At 33.2% G+C, this 27379-nt stretch overlaps 1 protein-coding gene across 2 annotated transcripts; it reads right to left on the reverse strand.

Moving 5' to 3' along the window:
• Window positions 1–6358: 6358 nt before the first annotated feature.
• Window positions 6359–24802, reverse strand: LOC126972471 (ethanolamine-phosphate cytidylyltransferase). Of its 2 annotated transcripts, none has more exons than XM_050819267.1 (8): window positions 24600–24802; window positions 21535–21785; window positions 20753–20819; window positions 20583–20660; window positions 15802–15958; window positions 12278–12466; window positions 8755–8913; window positions 6359–8212 (listed from the first exon to the last, which is right to left on the reverse strand). In XM_050819267.1, exons 1-8 carry the CDS (start codon window positions 24647–24649, stop codon window positions 8018–8020), a joined length of 1146 nt encoding a protein of 381 aa, XP_050675224.1. In that variant the 5' UTR covers window positions 24650–24802; the 3' UTR covers window positions 6359–8017. The 2 variants fall into 2 exon arrangements, with proteins under 2 accessions (XP_050675224.1, XP_050675223.1); XM_050819266.1 differs by having other exon boundaries at window positions 6361–8212; window positions 15802–15961; window positions 24600–24801.
• Between the last annotated feature and the right edge of the window lie 2577 nt (window positions 24803–27379).

The following is a 27379-nucleotide window of genomic DNA, read 5'->3' on the forward strand; positions in this document are numbered from 1 at the left end:
GTTCATATCCACTGGTACATTCTGTGCACAAAATACAATTTTGTTTTAATGGCCTTTAAAAAAGTGACTCTAACGGCAATGATTTTGCGTACACAAAATACAATATTGCTAATCATTTTTCACTAGGCCTTTAAAAAAAGAGTGACTCTATGGTTTTCAATTCTGACTGTGTGCTTGTCGCGTCAATTCATCTGTCTCATTATGACAAGCGAGAGAGAAAGGGATGGATACTTGTCAATAATTGTACCATATTTCGTGAAATAATATTCGTTTAACTATAGTATATTTCATTACGAGAGCGGAAAGCCTATTCCGCACATGTACTGAACAACTATGTTTAATACAGTTGCGAAAAAATGAAGCAATTTAATAGAATAATAATTCATCATTTAGTTCTTATAAAAGTTATAAAAAATGAAACTTAACCTAACTCATTGAATAAAATCATTAAATCTGATATTGAATCCAATTAGTAGCTTCTTTTAGAAATATTTGCATGAATCATAAAAACTTCTAAGATTTTTTTTGGTTCTTCAAAACTTCTTGGTTGTTTTTTTTACACATTATTTTGACAGTTGGGAAAGAGAACGCACGAGTTCGGAAAAGGTAAAGAAAAAGCTCGAGTATGTAATAGCCCACATCCCCAACGCTATACATACCAGCAATATGCCACTTTTTGAGCAACTGTATTAAAAAATATATTAACAGTTACGAAAGAGAACGCACGAGTTCGGAAAAGATAAAGAAAAAGCTCGAGTATGTAATAATATTTATTGTAACAGGTATTAAAATGTCACCGGTTGTAACTGTGACAAGATATCAAAAATAACAGTGACAAGTATTAGGAGTACCTATTTTGTAACAACTAGTATTTTAGTAATGACCAAAGAGTATAATAATATATAGGGAAATGGGTAATGACCGATTTTTGAGTAACAACTGTTACTGACAAGTACTGACAACTGTTACTGATATTAACTAGCATTGTAGTAACAACAGATATTAGAGTAATAGTTGTTACTGGACAAAATTCTCACGGCTTATGTAGTTTGTAGGTCTGTTATATTATTTTGATTCGATAATATAAGAAAAATGCTGTTAACTTATATGGACTACTAAGAGTATGTTCTGATATGCACTGCACAGTTCTATCATTAGAAAAAAAATCGTTCCGTTATGGCCTGCCAGTATACTGCCGCAGTACCCCAGGGTACTGCAGTTTCCCTAGGGAAATATATGATGCCGCCATATTCTACTGTGAGCACTGGCGTTTACGAGGTAAGATACTCGCAGTACTTTGATCACGTGATCAGTCAAAACCACTCGAGTGCGTAACGTTATTATTATATTATAAATTATTCAATTTACAATTAATATTAATTAAAATATTTTTAATTTGACAGTAAGTACTACAACATCAGTTTTTTAATGAACTAGAAAACTTTAATGAACTCATTTGAATAAAATAGATAAATAAATACGCCATTTATTTCTTGCTTTTACAAAGTTTTTTAAATATTGTAAGTTACTTATTAATAATAACTAAATTTGTTAGCAAGAACCCCGGATTGGGTAAATCTCTCCTCCAAAGATGCCCACACGTCTCTATCCTGTGCTACGTCTATTCAGTTATGGCCAGCTGTCCCTCTGATGTCGTCTTCCCATCTGGTCAGTGGTCTCCCTCGGCTTTTTTTGCCCGCTGGGCCGCTCCAAGATATTACTATCAAAGACTCATTTGAATGCTGCGCCAAAAAATGTGGCTGACAATATACGGGATTGCGTTCCTGTCAATTGTCTATAAAGGAACGGCTTCACAGTATACTAAATTGACGTCACATTGCATATCGGAACATACCCTAAATATTTTTATTTCTGATGTTTTCGTCAATATTAAACACATTACTTTCATGCATTTATTTAACATAGGTACCTACTATTGGTTTGATAATAAATGTAAGTACGTTACATATTAAAGTACATTTCAATTATTTTTATTTCTAATATTTTTCGTATTCGTATTTATTCACAGCTATTTTGTGCCTACGAGCAGCATAATACCTACGGCTCACCGCTTCATAAGAAAAACCTATATTGATAACTAGCGGCCTGCTCCGGTTTCGCACGGGTATAAAATATATAAAACTATGTCATTCACTGAAAAAATTATTAAAATCGATCCAGTAGTTTTGATTTATTCATTACTGCCCGTAGGCCGCACGCGTAAATTTAGAGTAAAACAATTCTTCTTTCCCTAAACCATGAAGATTTACTGCTATCTGTGGAATATCTAAATCCATGCACTACATTTATACTTATTTACTTTGTACATTTTTACCTATTTATTTTATTTTTACAACAATTAATATATTACAGAATGTCTTTATATACAACGTTCACAGCTTTCTTGTCATTCAATACAAACATGTTTTCTCTAGAGGTGACTCTTGAAAGAGCGCGGCCGCCGCAAAAGCTACGTCCCGCAGTTTTTAAATCTGTAATATCTTCCAAAATATTCATTTAAATCATATGCTGTAAAGGGCCATATAGATTTATATTAAATCAACAATGTATTTTAGGTATCTAATTAGATAAGGATTAATGCTATATTGTTTAAAATCGCTTCGAAAGTTATCCATTATTTGTCGTAAAAATTAAATGACTAAAAAATGTTATTGTGCGATATCCATAAGAGACATATACCATAGCGGAGTTTTCTGTAGAGCTTTTCAATGTGTAAAATACTTAGTACATTATTTTGATAAATCTCGTAGGGTTCAGCTTGCGTTAGCAATGTAAGCGGAAAAAATATTACTATTTACGACATCACATTAGAAACCTCAAAAATAACAGTATTTCTCCACTATTTAATAATTCTATCTATTAAAAAAACCGCATCAAAATCCGATGCGTAGTTTTAAAGATTAAAGCATACATAGGGACACAGAAAGCGATTTGTTTTATACTATGTAGTGATTTTATAGTACCTACCATTTTAATAATCTAAGGTATCTACAAAAAAATATTTTTTAATGATATTCTAATATTGTTTGTATAATAAGGAAAAATTCTAATAATGTAGGTTAGTACCTACATACGAAAATATAATAATTATAATTATATCATCAAAGTTAATAAAATAATCTAGTTATGTAAATTCTGTTTTACCACAATAAAGAGAACTTTTGAAATTCGAAGTTCTTTACCACACAAGAGAAAGTACAACGTAATACGTATAGATGGCGCTAGCCGCTAACAAGTAATACCAAACAACGAAAAATATACGCTTCAGTAGTCAGTACAGTAGCTAGTATATATTTTATCATAGGTAGTATTAAAGTAACAGCTAGTATTTTTCACTGTTACTTTTGAGCCGCAGTCATCGTCATACCTAGTATTGCATTTTGCCTAGTACGTCACAACTCTAGTGTGCTAATTGTCTATAAGCACACTTTGCCGTTCCGCTGTCAGGCTGCGAATGATACCTTTGTCCCATGCATTTTGATTGGGGACATAGATATCTCACCACAAAACCACCTAGACGCTATATATATTCAGAAGCTTGGTTATGATCTAGTAAGCGAGACATTATGCCTCCATTTTCTTGCAAATGAGGTATCTATAGAATAACCGTCACCTTCATTCTGTATAGCCTGACGAGCTGTATAGCCGAGTGGTTAGCGATCCTACCTACTAAGCTAGAGGTCCCGGGTTCGAATCCCGGTAGGTGCAAGCATTTATATGATGAATATGGATGTTTGTTTCCGAGTCATGGATGTTTAAATGTATTTATGTATGTTTAAGTAAGTATATTGTATTAAATATATCATTGTCCTGTAACCCATAACACAGGCTATATATGCTTAACTTGCATGCAAATTTAGTTCCGATTCATAAAAACGGAGCTAGAAGTAATGTTGAAAAATACCGCCCTATCTCAATAATGTCATCTTTGTCAAAGGTCTTTGAGAGTCTTGTACATGATAAAATTTACCCCCTACTTCACAACAGTATATTAGAACAACAGCATGGCTTTGTCAAGGGAAGATCAACCACAACAAATTTAATTTTATTCACGACCTCTCTTTTCCATAACATTGATCAAAATATTCAAACCGATACTGTTTACACAGATTTTCAAAAGGCGTTTGACAAAGTTGACCACAAAATATTATTGGATAAAATCTCCTACAATGGCATAAAAGGCAACCTGCTTCGTTGGTTTGCATCCTATCTTACTAAACGTACCCAGAAAATCGTCTTTAGTGGTTATGAGTCTCGACCTGTTAATGTAACATCCGGTGTTCCTCAGGGATCTATTTTAGGACCTTTTTTATTCGTTCTATTTATTAACGATATTCACACATGTTTCCTAAATTCAAAATTCATACTTTATGCAGACGACCTGAAGATATATAAAACCATATCAAATCCTTCTGACACTATTCTCTTGCAACAGGACTTAAATAGACTCACCGACTATTGCAACGCAAATAAATTGTTCCTGAGCATTCCCAAGTGCCACTCTATAACGTTTTCTAAAAAAAGAAATATTATTACCTATCAATATTCCCTTTGCAGTTCAAATCTAGCTAAAATGTGCAGTGTCCGTGATCTTGGCATACAGCTTGACTCTAAACTACATTTAGACCAGCACATCAACAATATTGTAAACAATGCATATAAGATGTTTGGATTTGTCATGCGCGTATCCCGCCAGTTTAAACAACATACAACATACATAACACTTTACAAATCACTAATACGTCCTCAACTTGAATACGCTGTACAGGTCTGGGATGCTCTGTACAGTAAATATACCGATATGATTGAGACTATACAGCGTAAATTTCTAAAATCGACTCATTATAGATCTAAATTATCATACCCCGATCTGCTACAAAAATATAACTTACAGACCCTAAAGACCAGAAGGAAACTTCTTGGGGCTAAAACATTATATGGATTATGTAACAACAAATATGACTGCAGTGATTTAGTACACAATCTAAACTTCCAGGTCCCAAGAGTTGTATGTCAGCGCAGTGTACGTAAGCGTCCCCTTTTTGCAGTTAGCCCAATTCGAACCAACTCCGGCAAACGCGCGCCTCTGCAACGCCTATTTAGCACATACAATGAAATCTTTTCAGATATTGACATATTAGGTATATCGGAACGACAATTCAAATCAGCAATTAATAGCACATTGAAACAGCATCAACTTAATTAATGTTATTTAATTAAATTTAAACTTAAATCTCATTGTTATGAAATTAAATATTCTCATTGGAGACTTATATGTAACATCATAATAATATTGTAAGCAACATCTGTTTGTAATAACTACTTTTCTTTCTTGTTACCTAACACTTAAATAGTAACCCGTGGACATTGTCGTTGGTTATGCACTCAGTACTATTTATGTTATTTCTTCCTCTAATGTAATCATCTAGTGTGTAATTGTTTTGTGTCCCAAATAAAATAAAAAAAAAACTTGGGGCAAGATAATTTGTGTAAAAAGTGTGTCAATATTATTATTATTATCGTGAAGATGGAGCAGTTTTATTAATATTATGCAGTGAAGAAGAACACATCAAAATACTGACGTTCTCTTGTGTTTCGTGTTCGTAGAAAAGTATACACTAATCAAGCTAATATATATTATATAGTTCAAAAATACATTTCTTTATTCATTTATTATGACTGATCCACATAAACATAACGCATACATCGTCCATATATCTGACAAACTGAGACAACATATCAAGCGCACGAACCAGTTACCCTTGGTTACCGACATCATGTCATACCGACAACCAATCACGTAACGGCCGTTCAAAATATTCAGTCTATCTCTTACTTGAGATAAAAATCTAACTGTCGTTGACTTTTCTATCCCAATAAACTTATCGACGGTAACTCACCTTATCCGTACACGCTGTCTGTCAATGGGACGACATATAGCTTACCAGCGATAGAAGTTTGTATCGAAATTGCAATTCACGCGTCCCAATATAAGGCGATAAGAATGACTTATCGGGTATATTGGGACAGCTTCAGATTATTGACAGTAGAAGGTAGTAATTTATCTCTATCTGTAGAAAGTATATTGGGAATGGAAGTTAATCACCTTGGGCGCATGACCAATAATATCGATCTAGAATCAACATCAAAAACACTCTATTTTATGTAGTTTATTTGTTCTAGTTTGCTGTATTGTGACTTAATTTTTTGAATTTTTGGCTTACTGAACTGTAGATAGTGAGACAAGACTGCTTCCATGTTTCATATGCGTTCACTGTGTCAAGGTAATTAAATAAATTCATCAAAAGTATTAACCCAAATGTTATACATTTATTACAAGAATTTAATTAGTTGATACAATTTTAAGATATTCAATTTAAAATTATACCTAAATAAATTCACAATCTACATAATAAGTATAATATAAATAAGAATGATTGTGATGATTAGTATTGAATAAAAAGCAAACTGAATAAAATTATATATACAATATACAGTGTTACAATATTGTATTTACAAAAACTTTCTAGGCAAAAGGGCATAAATACCCAATAAAAATCACAGCAGCTTATTAAAAAAAGCGCGTTATAATCTTGTAATTGGATTATGAATTCACATTTAAAAGGGAATATATTATATAAAATACGGATTAAATATATTTCTAACAACCACCATTACCACATTTTATTTCCATTATTACATTATAATATATATATAAAAGATTTAATTCAATAATAAGACTGTAAGTACGGAATTTTAGCTAATAGAAACAGCGCCATTTGCCGTGGGAAGATTATCATGTATTGTGACGTCACCGAAATTTTTAAATGAAAACTCAACTTCGGAGTAACTAATTCCTTTAAGTACTTAAATTATATTTATGAATTATCTTCCTTATTCACTCCCAAATCCCCAATTAAATGCAATAAATCTGATAGAAAAAAATAAATATCTCGTAATAAACAATGGAATAAATAAATTTTAATAATATGTGTACAAATATAATTGTGTAAATAGTGCGCCAAACAACAATCTTCTTGGAATATAAGTTAAAAAATAATGCCATTAATTTAAATATCACATACAAAACAATGATCACTATTATATCATCTTTGGTACATAAGTAAACAATTAACACCATATACACAGAGAATGTAATAACATACAAAGTGGCCGTGCAGCAAGTAGGTTGCCTCTTCTATCCCTTCATCTTCAAAGATCAAGGACTTGACAGATTTTTTTAAATTAATATATTTTCCAAGTCTCGAGGGTGGTAATTTAATCAGTTTTATGGAAGATCAACAAGGTGGATCTCTGTGTTTATCACATTTTCCACTCACACAGACACATAGGGGACATATTTTATAAGAACTTCTAGTATCAGCTGTGATTCAATAAAAAATATCAAAGGTTGCCTTTGATGGGAAGAAGAACTGTTGGACGAGGGAAAGAAGTCGTTTTAAAACCGCGCAACATATCGGGTGAATTGTAGAGATCACAGCCAGCTAGTTGGAGAGGCACTGGAACTTTGGAAGAAATCATTCGCTCACGCCAGCGTGGGCCAATCCGAGTACTAGAAAGAGACAACCAATAGCTGAACAATCGCTTTATCTCTCTCACACATTCATATTTACTTAACAGCTGGATAGGAAACATTACATCTATTGTACATAAATTAAAATGCACCTGCAAATAATTTTCTTCTATACATCTATTAGGGATATATATATTCATGCGGCGCGCTTAATAATTTAAAAAAAATCCTATTATCTATATAAATATGGCAATGTATTAATTCTACTTGATAGTAATTTGACATAATTGTCACGTCACTATATATGTCAAAATGATCAAAATAGCGCGCCAAAAGTGATATATTAAAAAATAAACTTTACCAACTATTGTTTTCACAGCTTCAAATACAACTTTTCTGATATACAATTAATTTATTTTAATTTCACTAGTAAAGCAACCGGCATCTCATATTCAGATAGTATTAATGCGATTTTATGGGTTCCTGTTGTGTTATCTTACAGTCGCCATTTTGTTTAACTGATTTCTTCGCGATCGCCTTAACGGCGGCCAGTTCTTTCTTTTCTTTCTTATTATTACGCTCTTCAAACTCCAAACGGTGTCTTATTATTCTTTGCACAATGTCTTCTGTTGTCATTGTGTTGCCGGAATCCAAAATCTGAAAGATCAAAAGACCAGCAAAATTAAATTATGATATAACGTTCCACATATACTTAGGACTCACACAGGAGCACATATTTAAGAAATATATTAAAACTTCTTTGAAAAGTCTCACTATAGTAAAGCAGATTATATAGAGGATATAATCCACATAAAATTGTATGAGTAAATAATATTAAGTGAGCTACGCGACTTTGAAATTATATGATTTAAAAGATGGGCTGAGAGTTGAGACTGTGCTCTATAGGTATATTCCGTTACATCGAGGGTGATACAAATTCGAGAATATCCCATTAATGTGGATGAAGATAAGTGGACTCCCCAACTAAAATATACTCTTAACCTTACTTAATGGACAATTTACATTTTACTGATCAAGACGATAAATGGAAAAGGCAGTGCTGCCTTAAAACGCTTAATAGCGTAGTTAAAAGACAGTGCTGTCTAAACGATTAATGACACAATGAAAAGGCAGTACTGGTCAATTTCCATGGACAGGTTTTCCCCCGGGCTCGATTAGCATAATGTAAAATTATATACCTTAAAGCAGTTCCTCTCCTTGGGTACCAGGTAGGGGTCAGTTACATTCACACCTGGCGCAATCTGCGTCATGCCGTGACAAACCACATCCACCTTAAAGTGGTCCATTAGGTCAGCGGTCACGCTGTACGGGGCGCCAATCACTACTTCGTGCACATACTGAAATATTAAAATATTGTTATTTTTGAAGTGCCCTGGGAAAAGGGCGTGCCCGCATAAGACTGCAAAATTTTTATTCGAATACATAACCACGCATACAAAGCTGTTCGTAACCCTGTATCCAAATATACTGTAGTCTGTAGACTGTCTACCAAAGATTTATACTAGATATATATCGTACGGTAAAAATTAGAGTTGGGGTTAATCGTTAATATCGCTTAACTTGTTTAAATGCTAATACGAAAATAAATAGCATGTTACGCAAAACGCTAATTATTATAACATTGTTTAAAATCACAAGTATTAGGTACCTGACCTTAAGCAAAGTATAACTAATAACTATGAAGTTAAATGTAGTCACCTAAAGCATTTATTAATAGCACTGTTAATGTTATTTTCTGGTTAACAGTTAATATTAATTGTTATAACTTTTAGCACCCACCACTAGTAAAAATACTTGGTGAGTGTATGATAGATGTATGGTTATAGAATAAAGGAGCCAAATTAAACTAAATTAACTGTAACACTAGTGCTATATAATATTAATTTATCTTCTTCTTAGGTTTTCTTCTTATTAGGCATTGTCTTATTGCCTATATATGTTTCATTTGTTGGTTAATGGAATAATTATTCAATTGGTGGATCACAAAGTATTTATTTTAGTAATTAAGTGCTTCTGAATAATTTGTTTATTCGTCAATCAGTTAAAACATATTAACTTTTTTTACATAATATGTTAGATTACTAGACGCTTGCCGCCGTCGTTCAATACCATGACACTGAAGGAAGACTGACTTTGACTGATGTGATAACTGACAACCCTTGTATATTTTAGCGACAAGATGTCGAAACAGAGTTGTACGTATTTTTAACCGACATCAAAAAGTAGGAGGTTATCAATTCGATCGGTATTTTTTTTATGCATGGACACCGATTACTCTGAAATTTATGATCCGATTTACGTAATTTCGATGCAGAATAGATGCCATTTGGTCCCATAAAAATTTTACATAGTTTGGGCAAGTAGTTTTTCTTTTATGAACATTTTTTATGAAAAATTTGGTTTACCTCGATGATATAATTGTTTTTTGTGTACGGCTTTTTTAGGAGTTTTCATTCAGGTTTATTGTTTATTATAATTATTAACTGATACTACAAAGCAAAAAAAAAACTACGTTTAAAAAACACGACTTCAAAACCTGAAAAGTATCAAATAACTAAAAATTTAATTTAATACACACCTTTACCCTTAATATTAATAAAATACTATTATTTTTATGTGGTACATATTGATAGCTTTGTAATCGGTGCCAAACCAAATGTAATAGTAAGTACCTACAATCGCCACGCGTGACTTTGAGCGGGATAGCTTCGTCTAGAACAGAACTACCCAAGCGGACAGACACGCGTGGCCAGACAACCTTAATAATTACAGTAAGTAAGCTGTTTATAATATTAAGTTTTATTTTGTGTAGGGCTTGGCACCGACTTAAAACCTTTCAATAGGTAGCACATATAAATAATAGCATTTTATTAATATTTAAGGTAAAGGTGTATAAAATTAAATATTTAGTTATATGATACTTATCAGTTTTTGAAGTAGGTTTTTTAAACCTACTTTTTTTTCTGTTTATATATTGTTTTCAATCAATAGAGTATTTGACAATGGCTGTAATATACAAAACAAATTAGTTTGTAAGTTGGTGCATCCAATATATGAATTGTGTTAATTAAATGCGTTTTAAATATCCAATACTTCATAAAAAGTAATAAAGAATAGACTGTCTAGATATCAATTATCCTTTAATGGATGCATCAACCTTAGGGGTTGAACTCATTGTTTGTGTAAAGATGCTTCGTGAACACGATGGTCGTGATTACTGTCATAATTAGTAATCGCATATTATCGTATACAATGGTGTGGAACTCTTCGTATGCGATTCCGGCTCGCACATATCCATATTATATTCCAATATCCTATCGCTCAGACACGTTATCAGTGAATACAAAAGCTACAAACAATGCGAGTACACTAAGCTGTTGTTTACAATCATCCGATACATTTCGATAGCGCGACTCGGTCACGTGACTTCAATTAATACACGTTATCAAATCAGGTTGTAGGTATAATCAATCAATAATCAATGAATACTTAATCATAATTGGATCAATTAACACGAGGATGCCAAAATATTTCGTATAAATTCTTCGTGGATTTTTACAAATTCCGATTACGAATTCTACATACCGCCGCTCCCTAAAGATTTTTTTTTCCAAATTTCATCATAAACGAAAGAGTAGTTAAGGCGTTAAACTGTAACATGCAATCAGTTTAAATAAATAAGTAACGCTCGTTCATCGAGACGCTACGATATGATACTACTAATAACTACTCTCTTCTTCTAAACGAAAGATATAATGTTACAAGTTATTTGACGCTCTTAGTGATATTTCCAAATTTTGATCAACCAAGAATTCAATTTCAGAGCTTATCCTGACAATCCAAGCCAGTCTTATCGTAAAACTAGCTGGTTCTGTCACCTAAAAAATCTACGACTACACCTATTCAAATCTAATCAATTTCTTGCAAGAGCGACATCTCTAGTCAATTTCCTAATATGCAAATATTGGGGTTGAGCAGGTTATCAAATGTAAAGTATATCCTGTAGATGAAAGCACAACCAGAGAGTTGAACAAAGCACACAAGATTTTATCACCGATACGTCACTCGAACGGTTGGCTCAGTTGGTAAGAGCGCTCGCAAGGAACGCGAGATGTCGCGGATTCGAGTCCGACATCGTTCATAAAATTTTGTTTTCAGTTTTATTTGTGTAATCAATCCCAGAAGTGAGGATTATTATTTTAAAAGACAACAAATTGTTTAGATTTGCAAGAACTAACGTTACTGCTTAACGGTTAAGTTCGAGGGAGTGGTCATTTCGCCCTTTGTGCTAACGGTTCTACTACACGAGGCATCCTCAGAAGATGTTGCTACGCCAAATTCTGGCACGAGACTCACGAGACACGTCTCGAATTGAACACAAAATATATTAGCGGAATTTACACTCAAGATACCTCAAAAAAAAATTTAGATAATTATTGCAACTTAAAGAAAAGCTACACAATTTGTTATTTTTTTAAAGTGGTAACCCTCACTTCTGAAATTTAGTTTAATTGTTTAGATTCGCAAGAGTGACATCTCAAATCAATTTACTAATATGCAAATATTGGGGTTGATAATCAACTGTAAATTAGATCCTATAAATGAAGTCACAAGTTGCGAGTTGAACAAAGCATACAAGATTTTGTCAACGATAAGTCACTCGAATGGTTGGTTCGAAAAGCTTGCAAAAATAATGTTTACCTTACACGCGAGTACAGATAGCACTCTCTCGTGGAGATTCATGATGGGGTAGTTGGAGCCCTTGTAGCGGTTGACTTCGAGGTCAGTATGGAGGCCCACGATGAGGAAGTCGCCCTGCTTATGTGCGGCCGCCAGGAAATCAAGATGGCCGACATGAAACAGATCGAAAGCGCCAGCGACGTACACCACCTGTTAAAAATATATTATATTACTAGCTGACTCAGCAAACGTTGTATAATGTAATAAAAAAATTTTGGGGTGTAAAAAGTAGATGCAACCGATTCTCAGACCTACCAAATTTATCGTGCTACAATTATTGTAAGTATTGATCCATTGCCATCTTGCAACCTCATAGAGGATTTGTTGATGGAACAGAATGATATAAAAATCGCGATACACAAATAGGGGTTCATCGTAGAGGGTTGAAAATTTAGGATTGCATGTATTTTTTAACGCTGTATCACAAAAAATTACGTCCAAAAAAAATTAGGGGTTTTAAACCCTTAACATTTAGGGGGATGAAAAATAGATAATAGCCGATTCTCAGACCTATTGATGCATATAAAATTTGGTAAAAATCAGTAAAGTCGTTTCGGAGGAGTAAGGTAACTAACATTGTGACACGAGAATTTTATATTTAAGATTAGCATTCAGAAATATTTTGAGGTTTAAACGTGAGGTTATAATTTTTTTACGTTACACACGAATTTTTTTTTTCGTTATTTTAGTAGTTTTTAACGCGAGTGTCACATATAACGTGTGTAATTGTAACTAGGTTTTCACATTAGTTTTTGCGTAAAAATCGCATTTTTATTATTATTTTAGCTAACCCGACATTTCGTGATATTTTCAGAGCACCTTTTCAGGGGACTACGGTTGCCAGGAGTCGAGATAGTATTTATAATAGTTATTATTATGAAATTAAGCGCCATTTGTTGCCTCGGAGGTAGTATTTGCTGGTTGGTAAACAGATGGTTTTTTTTTTGCAAAATTATGACACTGTCCGTAAATGCTAACCGCCTGAAAAATTGCTCTGAAAAGGTCACGAAACGTCGGGTTATCTGAATTAATAATAAAAATTTAACTTTTACGCAAAAACGAATGTGAAAAACACATACGCGTTTTAATCCTTTAAAAAGTGTTTTATTTAAATAACGTTGTTTTGCTAAAACGCATAATTATCTAAACGTTATTTATCTTAAGTGTTAATATCTCTAAGACTTGTCTTCGATCAATTGGACGCGTGTTTCACGACTACACGAGCCATCCTCAGGAGTACTCTTCAATCAATTAATTAACACTTAAGGTACACTCATAACATTTGATCAAAGTTTGCTTTGTTTCCTACGTCTCGCCATTTGCTATTATTCCTTACTCAGACTTTAATTACGTTAAATTTAGCTGAGTTTAAGCTTGGCGCAATTATTTTTATGTTAATTTGATTGTTTTTATAGTCAATTTACATCTGAAATGCTCAGCTTAAGCTAAGACAGCCCAATGCAAAAGCCAAGTTCGCTTTTTAACACCCATAGCAAAAAGTTTTATTACGTAAGGAAAGTCTGAGCAAAGTCTTAGTACGCTCCATGGATCTCATCTCTCTCACGAAGTAATACCTAACTGGTGTAATGGACTGATTCCATATTTCCTGAAACGATACGTAAGTAATATTATAATAGCTTTAAGGGTAAATATATACACTTCTATTATAAAGTCCCAGCCACTGTTCAGGCATTATAAATAAATTTAAATATTTTCTGTCGTAAATCCTATTACTCCACTGCTGAATATCTAAATGATCGGACAGCCTGGGACTAGATTATGATTATTTTATAGCGATGGAAATGACTGTCCAATATTGTATATTTTTATTGAAAAAAGCGCAAAAAGAAGAATGCTGGGAGAGTTTCTTGCGCCACTTCTTCTCTCTCAGAGCGCCATTTGTTTCCGAAGCAGTAGAAGTATTTAGTAGTTATTAGAAATGACATCAAAAAGAATTCTAAAGGAATCAATTTTGAGAAAATAAATGCCTTTTTATTCAATTTAGTACCGATACTCTATCTTTATATATATATTTCTTATGTGCGTGTGTATGTCACTGAACTCCTCCTAGACGGCTGGACCGATTTTGATGAAATTTGTTGTGTGTCTTAAGGTGGATTCGAGAATGGTTTAGATTCACAATTGAACTACCTCCTAAACGGCTGGACCGATTTTGATGATTTTTTGTGTGTTCCAGTGAATTTGAGATTGGTTTAGATTCTAAATTCCGTCCACATAATATAATTTTCCTGCTCATGTGTATGTTAGTGAACTCCTCCTTACGGCTGGACCGATTTTTCAAATTTAAGACGTGTGTACAGGACAACGTCTGTCGGGTCCACTAGTAATAATATAAATAAGCTATGTGAAAGATATTAAAATAAATTGAATATAATACACTAGACCCTTTTAAATAAGTGTAAATTACAAAGTGATTGCTAAAATTACTGCTTGTCTAGACGAAATATTTATTAAAATTTATATGAATTCAAATTCTTCCAGTAATTTATCCGCATACCAAAGAAAAGATACAATAGGAACGCAATGCAACTTATCTCCCGAATATAACGGTTATTGAATGACAAGACTGCTACTTTTAACAGTTAACTCACCGTAAAGAATGTTATAGAAACACCAATATCGTTCTTTCCATACAAATGTCTTACTGACAGTTATCGGTAGCCCTCTCATCCGTTATTGGCGATGTATCAGTAAAATGTCACTACAGTTGGTGTTTCATTGAAACAGTATTCAAATTCATCGCGTAGTAAATATTAGTGGCCATACCAAAATACATTTCTTGTTTATAGGAACCAGGCATTAGTAAGCGTGGATTAGGTACATTTTCTGCTTAAACAGTGTTAGATAATACCGAAGTCCCAAGTCCAAGGCTTTCGTATATATAATGAATAAACGAAGGTCAATACCATGGGACACAAATATTTTGTGTAGGTAATTTAAATACATATTATTACATATATCGAAATAAATAATTTTAATAAAATTCTCGTGTCCCGGTGTTTTTACTAAACTCCTCCGAAACGGCAAAACTTGTTTGAAAATTTGTGTGTATATAAGGTAGGTTTGAGAATCGGCCAACATCTATTTTTCATACCCCTAAATGAATCACTCACCACTAAATATTTTCTTTACAATTTATTTTTATTATGATTCAGCATTAAAAAATACGTACAACTTCAAATTTTCACCAGTCTACGATCTACACCTATTTTTGTATCGCGATTTTAATATTATTCTATTCCATCCACAGATACGCAATAGAGTTGCAAGATGTCAATCGAATATAATGATTATTGTAGTACGATAAATTTTATGTACGATATATTTGGAAGGTCTGAGAATCGGTCGTCATCTATTTTTTATAACCTTAATATTAAATATATAAGTTTAATACTTGATTTTTTGATACTCAATATGGCAATAAAACATTTCCTGGGTCAGATAGTAATAAAAAAAACACTTACTCTGTCAGTTGGCTTCGGTGACAACCCACTACTAAACTGTATAATTTTCTGTGTCGTCGGCAGGAACTGAGAACATCCTGTATAGGGGGACCTGGCTGTAGAGTCGGTGCCAAGATTAGAAGAATGCTCCAGAGCAACTGAATATTCCTTGTCACCTCTCCTAGAATTAGGAAGTACTATAGCTTATCAATCAATGAATTTAATGAATGCATGATGCGGGTGATTTTGTTATAAATTTTTAAAACAATAAAATGTTCTTTATATGGCAATACTTGTATTGTAAGTTGACAATTCTTAATACTTGCATTAATTTTCTGTATCTTAAAGACAAACTTAAAGAAGAATGTATATGTATGTTTGTTTGTAACCGACTCATTTGGGCGCGATTTTAACCCACTTTAAACGGCCAGATTTCGTTCAAACTTCGTAGATTTATGGAGGACCGAGGACACTACATTAAATTGATTAAATTATTCCATTTTTCAATTTGCAAAATAAGATTTTTGTTAATTTATATAATTTTTCATCTATCTTCGATAAGGCAGGAATTGATGTTCATTTTAAATTTCAACCATTATCCTTTCAACCAAAGACTGTTTTTTTTTAACTATTTTTATTATTGTTCTTTGTAAATCTATATAGTTATATTTACTCAAAAAAAAACGCGATTACAAAAATTTAACGAAATTATAGAATTTTTAAACGCGGTTTACACGAATAATCGTTTTAACACCATTTTGCATATCATTGACCCAGTTGCATTGTTGCTGTTAGATGTCTAGGTCAGTTTTTACAATGCAAACAGTTCGTGGTGATCTCTACTATGTTATATCTCTACATTATTAATATTTTATCACTATTATTTCTAACGGTTGCATATCTATACTAATCTCTACATAAAGCTAGTTTAATTGTGCGCTTCAGTTTTATATCAACGCAGTATATCTGGGGATTAATTTTTTTTTTATATATTTATTTAAAGTCAAAGTCAAGGGCCGCATCGTTTCAGCTTTCTCTCACAAAGTCGGGAAAAAAGTTTGCAATATCATATGCTTATTTCTTACGGCGTGGCCACGAGCCATTCGCTACAGCGGCAGCTTAGGGCGAAGCGACGAGCAAAGCGGCGGCCATGACACGTACTGTCTAGAGCGTTTACAACTGCGACCGAGGTAAAGTCTTTATCTAAAGGCTCTGCTTTCTCTCGAAAGCCGTTCATATTTTAAGTAAGATATTTTAATTAATTATTTTAATTTCAATATATTATGTAAAAAGATGCAACAAGAATACTCCAACGTCAAGTACTGAATGATATATACACGAGTAAGTTGAAAAAAAATAAATGTAAATTAATAAAAATCACTAGATCTATTGAGTACAGTAGATGGATTAATCCACACAAACTTTAAACAATTAAAGATATTATGCGAGCATTTTAGTAGCAATTATAAAACTATAAATAAATATATAAAATTACTTTAAATTTTGAAAAACATGACAAGTAGCACCCGTTTACGAGCATGGCCTTCTCTCGACCATATTTAAGGGAAGGTAATGACCCGCCTTAAGACGCCGCCACAAGCAACATATTTTTAAGCTGTGGCTATTTTGACTCTTATAACCGGCCGATAAATGCTTCTCTGTTCATTATCGCTAGAAATCGTCAAAAATATTTTGTTTCGCAGGTCGCCGCTCGGTTCGTCACTCCTGTACCGCTATCCGCACTGCTCTGTGTCAACTGTCATGTGATCGCATTAAGTCGCCCGTACATTTGTTTGCTCCGCGCCACGAACCGCTCGCCGCTGTAGTTATTCGCTCGGCAAAAATCGCCGTTTGCGGCGCCTCGTGACGTGATTCAACAATTTAGTTCATTTATTTTACCGCTCGCCATTCCGCGATTAAGTGCCGTTGTTAGCGGCAAGGTTGTGGCCAATCTGTTAACGCAACAATAGGTATTTTATGAGAAAGAGGTATTATACGCGGATGAAACCGATGGTGACAACTTAGTCCCTTCCATAATAATATATAATTAAATTGTTTGTATTTGTGAGCTGTGAATGAAAATGAATTCTTATGTATGATTAGTGATACTACTTTACTTGATACATTATATAAGACAAAAATATCTCACAGTGTAAAAGAACCTTATAATAACTTATATATAGTATACTTTTCAAGTAAATAACTCTTCGCTTCTGGAACATCTTTGGATCTGATAATTTCCTATTTGTCCATAGAAGGTGTCACGTCTGTAGGATCCTCCATATAATAGGAGTGCCTCAGGGTTCAATACTGGGTCCTTTCCTATTTCTAGTTTATATCAATAATCTTCCATAATATCTAGTAGATAAAATGTCAGATACAATTTGATTTGCCGCTGATAAAATAACATTTAAAGTAAATAGAAAAGATAAAGATACAATTGAAACTAATTATAATGCCCTCAACGTTATTTCTAACTGGTTTTCCCCAAATAATCTATTGTTGAATACAGGAAAAACTAAATGTATCAAATACTCTCTATAAAATTTTACATTTGCTGAACAAATACTTTAAAATGTAACCCTGGATAGTGTACTTGATAAAGTGTTCTTAGGAGTTCCATTAGATTCTCAATAGCAATTGGGGCCCCTATATTGAGAAATTGTCATCTAAATTAAGTTCAGCTTCCTACACCGTTTGAAAAATTAGGCAACTATCGGATATAGCAACGGCTAGATTGGTATATTTTGCATATTTCTACGGCTATTATTATGTCTTACAGTATTCTGCTCTGGGATACGGCGGCCGATATAGATAGCATCTCCATTTTATAAAAAGTGCAGTTCGCGCTATGTATACGGTCTTGGAAGTCAAAATCTTGGAATCGAGACTGATTACAAAATTATAAGAAATAAATATACTTACAGTGCCATCAGAATAATCTAATCAAAATATTATGTTGAATAGGAAAAATATGCCTAAATATGTTGAAAAGTGTGAACTGCATAATTAAAGCTAATAAGTCGGTTAATAAAATTGCTATACGCAGTTTTAGAAATAGTAAGGCAAATAAGCCATTATTGGGAACTACTATAAATATGCCCACGATCATAACAGAATTGTCTGACGAAATATTCAAGACACATGTTTTAATGACAAGGCTTTATTATAATATTAAAGAGTATATTGAGCAGGGGTGCTCAAACGTTCGATCGCGAGTGCTTTTTGAGTCGATCTCGAGAAAAAATCCGGTATGATAAACTAAAATCGGTAATTACGTACCATCTTATGAAAAGTATGCTCAGGACATGTAGTGTCATGCATGGATTCAACATCCAAAGTCGCTCTTTAGTTAAGCTTAGAACTTTAGAACGCGTTTGTTTTGTAAGAACCAATACTAACTCCCAACTTTGAATAATAATTATGAGTTTTTTCATTGACATTTAAGAGCAGACCTACGCTTACCTTGACTAAAAAAAATGCATATTTTGCGCAAAACTAATATCTATGTCATCGTGACACTCTACCTAGACGACAATCCTTCATCACACATACTTGAAGCCTCTCAGAGCCGATCGATCGTAGTCTAACAATTTTGAGGTAGTTTGCCAGCAGTTCAAGCTTGAGCACCCCTGATATTGAGGATGACGAAGATGATCGCGAGTCTCTTTGACCCTGTATAGCATCTACTACTAGCGCATTTTTTAATTACTTACGAAATGTATTTTTTTTTAGATCGAAGATATTGCGCATTTGTTTTTATAAACATTTTATGACAAATGCTTTAAAAAGTTTACGTAAATAAAAAAATTCAAACTTTTCGCTTTGTAATAATGAAAAATAATTACTGTTTTTTAGCCGTCTCATTTTCTTCGTATCTTTAACGATTCAATTCATTTTTGTATTGTGTTATAAGAGTTTGTAGTCAAAACGACTTTTTCTATTATATTTATATTAATTAGGCCTACCAAATTGTTAAATAAAAACAAAATACTTAAATCTATACAACTTCACAATATTAGATATATAACTTATTAAAGGAGTCACATCATTTTCCAAAATTCCAAATTCCGAATGCGATAATACGAGCGCGCTGTTGTTTGAAAGAGGATGTTGTGACAAGGACTGAAAAAGGAATGCTGAAATGGTTTGGACACGTGGAGCGAATGAGTGAAGAAAGAATGACGCATCAAATATATAAGGCAAGTGTGTGGGCAAGTCGGTCGCGGGAGACCTCGTAGAACATTCGTGGACCAAATTGGGGACGTTTTGAGAAAAGGAGAGGTCCGAAGCACTCGCAAACGGCGAGCATGTATGAAAAGAGTAATAATAGAGGAAGCGTGTGAGGTTTGTTAGGATAGAAGCAAATGGCATTCTATTGTCTCTGCCTACCCCGACGGGAACACGTCGTGAGTGTGTATGTATGTATGTATAATCTTCCAAAAAAAAAAAGAAGTGCATAGTTATTACAATTTATAATTTAAGGCCTTAACATTATCTTAATGCTTGTTTCATTTCTTAAATTTGGGTAATGTATCATAAAATATGTAACATCTCTAATAGAATTATAAATTTTTGTTAGCCTTCATATTGTTGTAACTTATATAATCAAGTCATTATTATGTTCAATTTGTATACCTTTTTTTATTTTTGTGGTTTATATTGTTACCATTGAACAAAAGCAAAAATATTTTTTGGAGACTTGATTCATGAAAGTATTAGTTTTTAGGTTTGCTTCTATTTACGATTGCAATTCTGTTTGTTTCCTCTACATAAATAAATAATAAAAATCCAACAATTACTTGAAATGTTCTCTGGTGAGTAGTAACATCCTGCCAACTAGATCTGTTGTTGAGACACCTGCTGTTCTTGATACTTCCCTGAAAAATATATAATTTTAGGTATTACTGATTTGTATTTCTAAGGAAATCATTAATAACATTCACTAGAGGTTAATTAATGCTCAGCCTACCTGTATTTACCGGCTTCTTTTACTAAATGGTATGTGTCAATTCCATCCGCTGTGACCGTTATATCATCTAAAAATCAAAGTTATTTTGGTTTTTTATACTATAAAGGTAATATTTATAGAATAAAAGATATTAACAAACTGTTCCGAAGCTATTAACTATTAAAATTAACTAGTTTAGCACAGAAATAATATTATAGCCCATTGATTGAGGGGGTAGCTACCAGATGATTGCGTCTGTACCTTCCAAAATTTGACATCACTAAATTGAGTGGAGGTGGATTGTAAACTTGTGAATATCCTAGTATCTGTGGGTTTTCACAAGGGGAGAGTAGTAATGAAATTAGTTATTTTTCTTTGGAAAAGGGTATGGTAATCATAATATATTTAAACTTAACTCTTATTTAAATATTATAATATATTCATTAATCCTACTATAAAAAATATTTTCAAGCAGCCATTTAAACAGTCTTGGTATAAATGTTTTATTTGACAGTATATTCAAGTCCTCAGGCAATTTGTTATATAATTTTATACACATTTTATGGCTATTTTTAAGAAAAAGTGTTGTATTAGGAGAATGTTTCAAAACTAGTCTTGCTGCGTCTCTAGCATTCACCTCAACAGCTGACATGAAAACATATCTGTGGTTACACAGAAATTCGCAAGCCACGGAAATGAGTTGATGTAATGAAAGTAGAGGGGGTACCATCATCACGGGAGATGAAATTTGTCTCTTAATATATAGATGTTAACAAATTTCAAATGAAACGACTATTACCAACCTCCGTGTACACAAAAATCACACTGATATTTGTCCAAAGTCTCTAATGTAGTCACATATGGCGCACCCTCGACAACTTGGTCTACCCATTTGATAGCCTTGACCATTTTATATCGTTCTTCTTGAGTAAACACGGGTGGCCCCTTATGCTTTGCAATTTCTTCATCAGTGTGTACACCGACTATTAATACATCACCAAGGGCCTTTGCTTGCCGGAGTGAATTTGCATGTCCAAAATGTACCATATCATAGCTGCAATAAAAATAAAAAAATGATAGATACGTCTTATTTTTCCTAATGCTATGGAAATGTTTAAATTTACGAGTTCCAAGTGGGCAATGAACCAGTGGACATAAGGATTAGGGCTGTCACAATGTATTGCATGTTTTTATTTTATTAAAATTTTTGGAAACAAAACAGCACTTAAATAATAACATGTAAAAGACATGAAATTTTTACAAAATAAAATCTAGTTTAAAATCTATAGTATATAAATAATATGAAGTTTCCTTAACTAGTTTTAATAAGAATATTATTGAAGTGTATTTGGCGCCAAAGACCTATTCAGTATCAGGATAAGAAGAAAATCTGTTTTACATGTTAAAATATAAATATAATATTGTGATAAAAAAATAAATCATAGCAAATATAGAACAACCATACAGTAATGAAAATATCTAATTAAATTGAAAAATAGATGTTTTTAGTCAAGACTACCTTTTTTAGCCTTAATGATTACCCTCCCCAGTACTCACAATTAAAATAAAGGTATGTTTATAACTATACAGGCCTAGAATACCAGCCTTTTTCTTTAGCTATTGAGCCTACTGGCCCAGCGTGAGTTGGCGAACATTATACACTACTTTTGATTGCAGTTGAGGTTGAGCAGGATATAAGTATTCATAAGAATTTGAAAATATTGGTATATAATAGGGATTGAACCAGCCCCGGCATTGGTGGATGAGAGGCAACAGCTTAGAACTATTACAGCTTTGCACTATAGATGCTTAAGTTAAAATATGCACTCAAAATATTAAAAGCTACAACTTTATATCTATATATAAACTAGCTGACCCAACAGACATTGTAAATAAAATAATGTTTTAATAATTTGTCAATAATATATCATAACATCAAAACAATGATTGTACTATATAATGCGCTGGTGAGAAGTTGTCTTGAGTATTGTTCTGTTGTGTGGAACCCTTATCATAACAAATATATACAACACGTTGAGAGTATCCAAAAAAAATTTCTAAAAATTATTAGCTTTCGCCTAAAAACGAGACATCTCGACAGCTATAGTAGCAGGCTAGCAAATTATAAAATGATATCCTTGGAGGATCGTAGGCAAATCCATGAACATTTTTATATAAAATCATTAATGGGATGTTGGATTGCCCGCAGCTATTGAGCAAGATAAATATTCACATGCCAACTAGAGCTCCTCAACTGGCAAAATATAAACCGTTTATACCTGATCGAGCAACCTCTAATCTCGGATTTAACTCCCCACTGAATAGGCTGTTGCGTCAATACAATACTATAATTTCAAACAAGCGATCTATAGATGTTTTTGGAGATGGAGACAATTTAAGAGAAACCTGACACTCTGATTAGTAAAATGTAATGACCTTATTTATAATAAAAAATGCATAGACAAGATATATTGTACCTATACTATAGTATTTTAGTGATTATATTGAAGTGACTGTATTTTAGCTTGTAATGATTTGTAGAATTAATTTATCTCTTTATATTGTTTTAACATGTTAGCGTTATAGGACTTCAATTTACTTTTATATAATTAACAACTAAATTGTTTGTATGTTAATGTGCATGATGTGTTCACTGTAATTGCAGGAACAAGATTTTTGAAATTTATGTTACAATCTTATGAATTGTCTTGTGTATTCTGTGTTGGTGGACCTTGTATACATAAATAAAAATTACTTCGTAAAATATGCATTGTGCTGTCGTAATGAAATTGTTTCACAGCAGAGCTGTCAAACCGTGTGTCAATAAATTCTCTGATAGAAATTATGTATGGACACATCAAAGGAAAAACAAATTTGTTATTTTTATTTAATTTAGCAGCATTTTCCTATTTATTCACCTTTTAAACCTTCCCTGGACACATAATTCAATACCAAAATTAGCCAAATTGGTCCAGCCGTTCTCAAGTTTTAGCGAGACTAACGAACAGCAATTGATTTTTATATATATAGATATGTATAGTAGATTTTCACCTATATATTTATGAAATTCCACCCGCAAGAGTTTTTTTTTATTATGAACAGAACAACGTCTGTCGAGTCAGCTAGTAATATTTAAAGCTGGGCAGCATTAATAATGCTTTGGGGTTTTAGACACTTATTAACACATATATGTGTTTTAGAGGGCTTAATATAAGAACATATAAACACATGATATAATTTCATGCTAAATTGATAATAATGAATTATTCACATGCTACAGATTTGGGACTCTTTTGTCATATATGTTTACCGTCTAGTTGGTTCTCTATTCCTATCCATATAACAAAAATGATTTCTTTCTGCTTAATGATGACAAACTATACATTTTTATTTGGACTACACATCTATTTGTTCAGTATCTATGTGATGACAAGGCAATTAATTACTTATATTTTTTCAATAGCACTTAGATATATCCACTTGGTTGCAGAAGGTTAGGTAATGCACTTATTGATTATATTCTCAAACTGATACTAAATTTGCAAAATACAATTTAATATTGGTTTGTATGGCAATAAAATGGCTATAGTGCAAAGTTGCCTTCTAGATAGGCATTTTTTATTTTAGCTCAAAAAAAATAATAACTAAGAACGCTTTCATTTGAAAAAAAAATATTTTATCTTACTCGATTTTGATCAATTTAAAAAGTGAGCAGGTATAATTTAACAGAAGAAATTAATATAGCTCTACGGTAATTTGGGATGACATCGTATAATTTTTAATAGTAGTAGGTTTGTAATTGATTTTTCATCTCATACTTGCGACTTATTTTTAAATACACGCAAAAAAATAACCAGTTTGAACTTACCATCCATCACACCATACTCGTATTTCCTTCTTTTTTTGGCCGTTATTCATTTTTATTGACACGTTTCACAACACTTTAATTTTTTTTCTCAGCCGATTGATATATACGCATTATTTAAATACACAAGAAAATTTATACAGTTTAATTTTAAAATACAAATGAACGTGCACTTCCTTGAAGAGCCACTAACAAACTGTCAATCAAATTGACAAATGTCAATTCGAAGTTCGAACATTGATTTCAGTTTAAAATTTGTGTTGTGTTGAAACTTCCGTTTCCAAGTTCCAGCCAGTTAGTTACTCTTGTTTCATGTACTGCTTGGTAGCGCCCATACTCCATACCATACTTTAATCCTGTTTACATAATCCGAAATAGGTACTTAGCCTAAATGACTTTATTGACATTCGGGCACTGTCAAGTATCAGTAAATTGAAGAAAATATTAAAAATAAAGTGTTGATCTCAGAAACCAATTAATTATTTTAGTTTGCAAGTAGTTCATCCGGAACGGAACTACGTTGCGATTTTGAGCTGCCGTCCATCGCTCAACACTTGAAGGAGATATCGCGACACTTCCTTAACAAGGTGCCTAGCCATCCGAACATCTTGGTTAGGAAGGCATATGGGTGTACCCAGATGCCACTACAAACTACACCACAGTCTGAACCTACTGAGGAGCTCCCGGCACGTCACGGTAGACTCGGATAACTACATAAAAGCGTGAACGCGACACCAAACAAACACAAACGCATACACACCTCGTTCGTAGGCGTAGGCGCGGTCAAGGTGCGCAGACTGGCACTCGTCACTCGTCAATCGTACGATGGCCAGCGGCCCGCCAATTAGAAAACAACCAAGTACACAAATTGTCTAATGCCTGACGAGACGTGAGTCCTTGTCCTGTAAACGTTCTCACTCCACTCACACTCGCAAACGGATGGACTGACATACCTCGAATACACTAACACACACACATACATACCCACAAACATAATTATACACTTACATACATACATTACTGCATTCGCCGGTGAGTGTGTTAATTCTTTTGTCAAAAGTCCATCGAACTATCAGATTGTAAATAATCTTCCCTCCAACCCCCAAGCACAGCCCGTACGAGGTTCGAGCCTCGTTATGAGACGCCCCGCGATTGTTGTTGCGTAGTATTTGCGGTCGCCATGGCCCATGTCCTTATGTCGTTAGAAAACCTTTTAGAGTTACCAGTATAGAGATTTTCCTCCTCTCGCAAAAGAAACAAGAAAATTAGCGCCTACATAAATATAGATGGCAAAGTGTACATTGTAGTGTAATTAAATAATTATGTATAATGATAATATAAGTATATATTTGTATTTTGTATGTATTGTTTAAATGTATACGGAAATCTCAATGCACAACATAAGACTTGTTTATTGTACGTTTATTTTTTTAATAATAATTTACTAACAATGCATGCTTATTTTTAAAATCTTATTATCTTCAAATCTTGTCAGGCCGATAGAGAACGTTTGTCCAAGGCGTGACGATGTTACGAGTAGATGATATGGAGGGTTGACCAAAAATAGACGTATTAGCACGTTTCTTTGTATATCTAACTTACCATAATAAGTATCGGATGACCAGGCGAACAATATTATATCATTATATTAATAGTCCACGTTGCGTGCCTATCTCGTTATTACATTAATTAAGTTGGTATCCGGCGCATAATTTATCTAATCATGTCCACGATTGCGATTGGTTCAGCCGAGTCACGCCACTATAGCGTAGTATGAGACTAGTCTACTTACTTATTTGGACTTTGTCGCTTATTGCTACCCGTGAGTTTCGGAATTCCTTGATAAAGTTCATATGTTATCATCAAACAGTTGAATCATTTGAAAGGCCAATAACTTACGATATTATGTTAATTTTATAGCAGCTATTGATTGTGTACATCCGCTTATACACGTGTGTTTATTTATAAATGAAATGTTTTGAAATACATAATTGCGTGAGGGTCTCCAATCCAGTAGACAAAACCACGCTTCAAAAACAATCGTGCATCGAACTTGAGCATTGAAGCGTAAAATATTTATGAGTTCTTAATATTTGACGGAATGAGGTATCTCCTCATTCCGTCAAATATTTCGTCTTTCGGTAAACTTTTATTGACATTGTTTCGAGTTTTGTTGCATTTTTTTTTATTTTAGTCTCTTGAACGTTATATATTTTCATAATATGATTTGAGAAATTCTCTTTCGCAAAAATGGTATTTTGGCGTGCCTTGCTATCTAGCGCCAAGGTGAATGCAAATCTCTTTGAGTGAGTATCGCAAATGTAGAATTGAACAAATTCCGACGGTATAACGTCAAAGCACGTATCGATTTCGCATGTGAATATCAGCAGCGGTCGAAGAAAAAATAAAAATAAAATTGGACGACACAACGGCGGTTCCTTCGTAGAAATTTTGGAATATGTTTTGGAAAATGTGAAATATGCCTAAGCAGTTGGCATAATTATAAGTTAGTTAATTAGTTTTTTTATACTTAATTAATTGTAGAAAAAAACTAACTATTGTTGAAAAATAAAAAAATGTAAAAAATTTGTTAACACGATAACATTGAGACAGGGAGTTAAGTCTACTGCAAAATAGTTTTTTAAACTAGTGCGGAGGGTAAACCAAATCTTTTTGTAGTATTATTACTTCTTAGACTCTCTATGGAAGGTTACTAAAAGACTTAAACGCCTCATTACCCAAATACCTCCTGTAAAAGACGCAGATGGGAAATGGGGCGTGAA

This window comes from Leptidea sinapis, chromosome 26, assembly GCF_905404315.1.
Source record: "Leptidea sinapis chromosome 26, ilLepSina1.1, whole genome shotgun sequence".
Lineage (NCBI taxonomy): Eukaryota > Metazoa > Arthropoda > Insecta > Lepidoptera > Pieridae > Leptidea > Leptidea sinapis.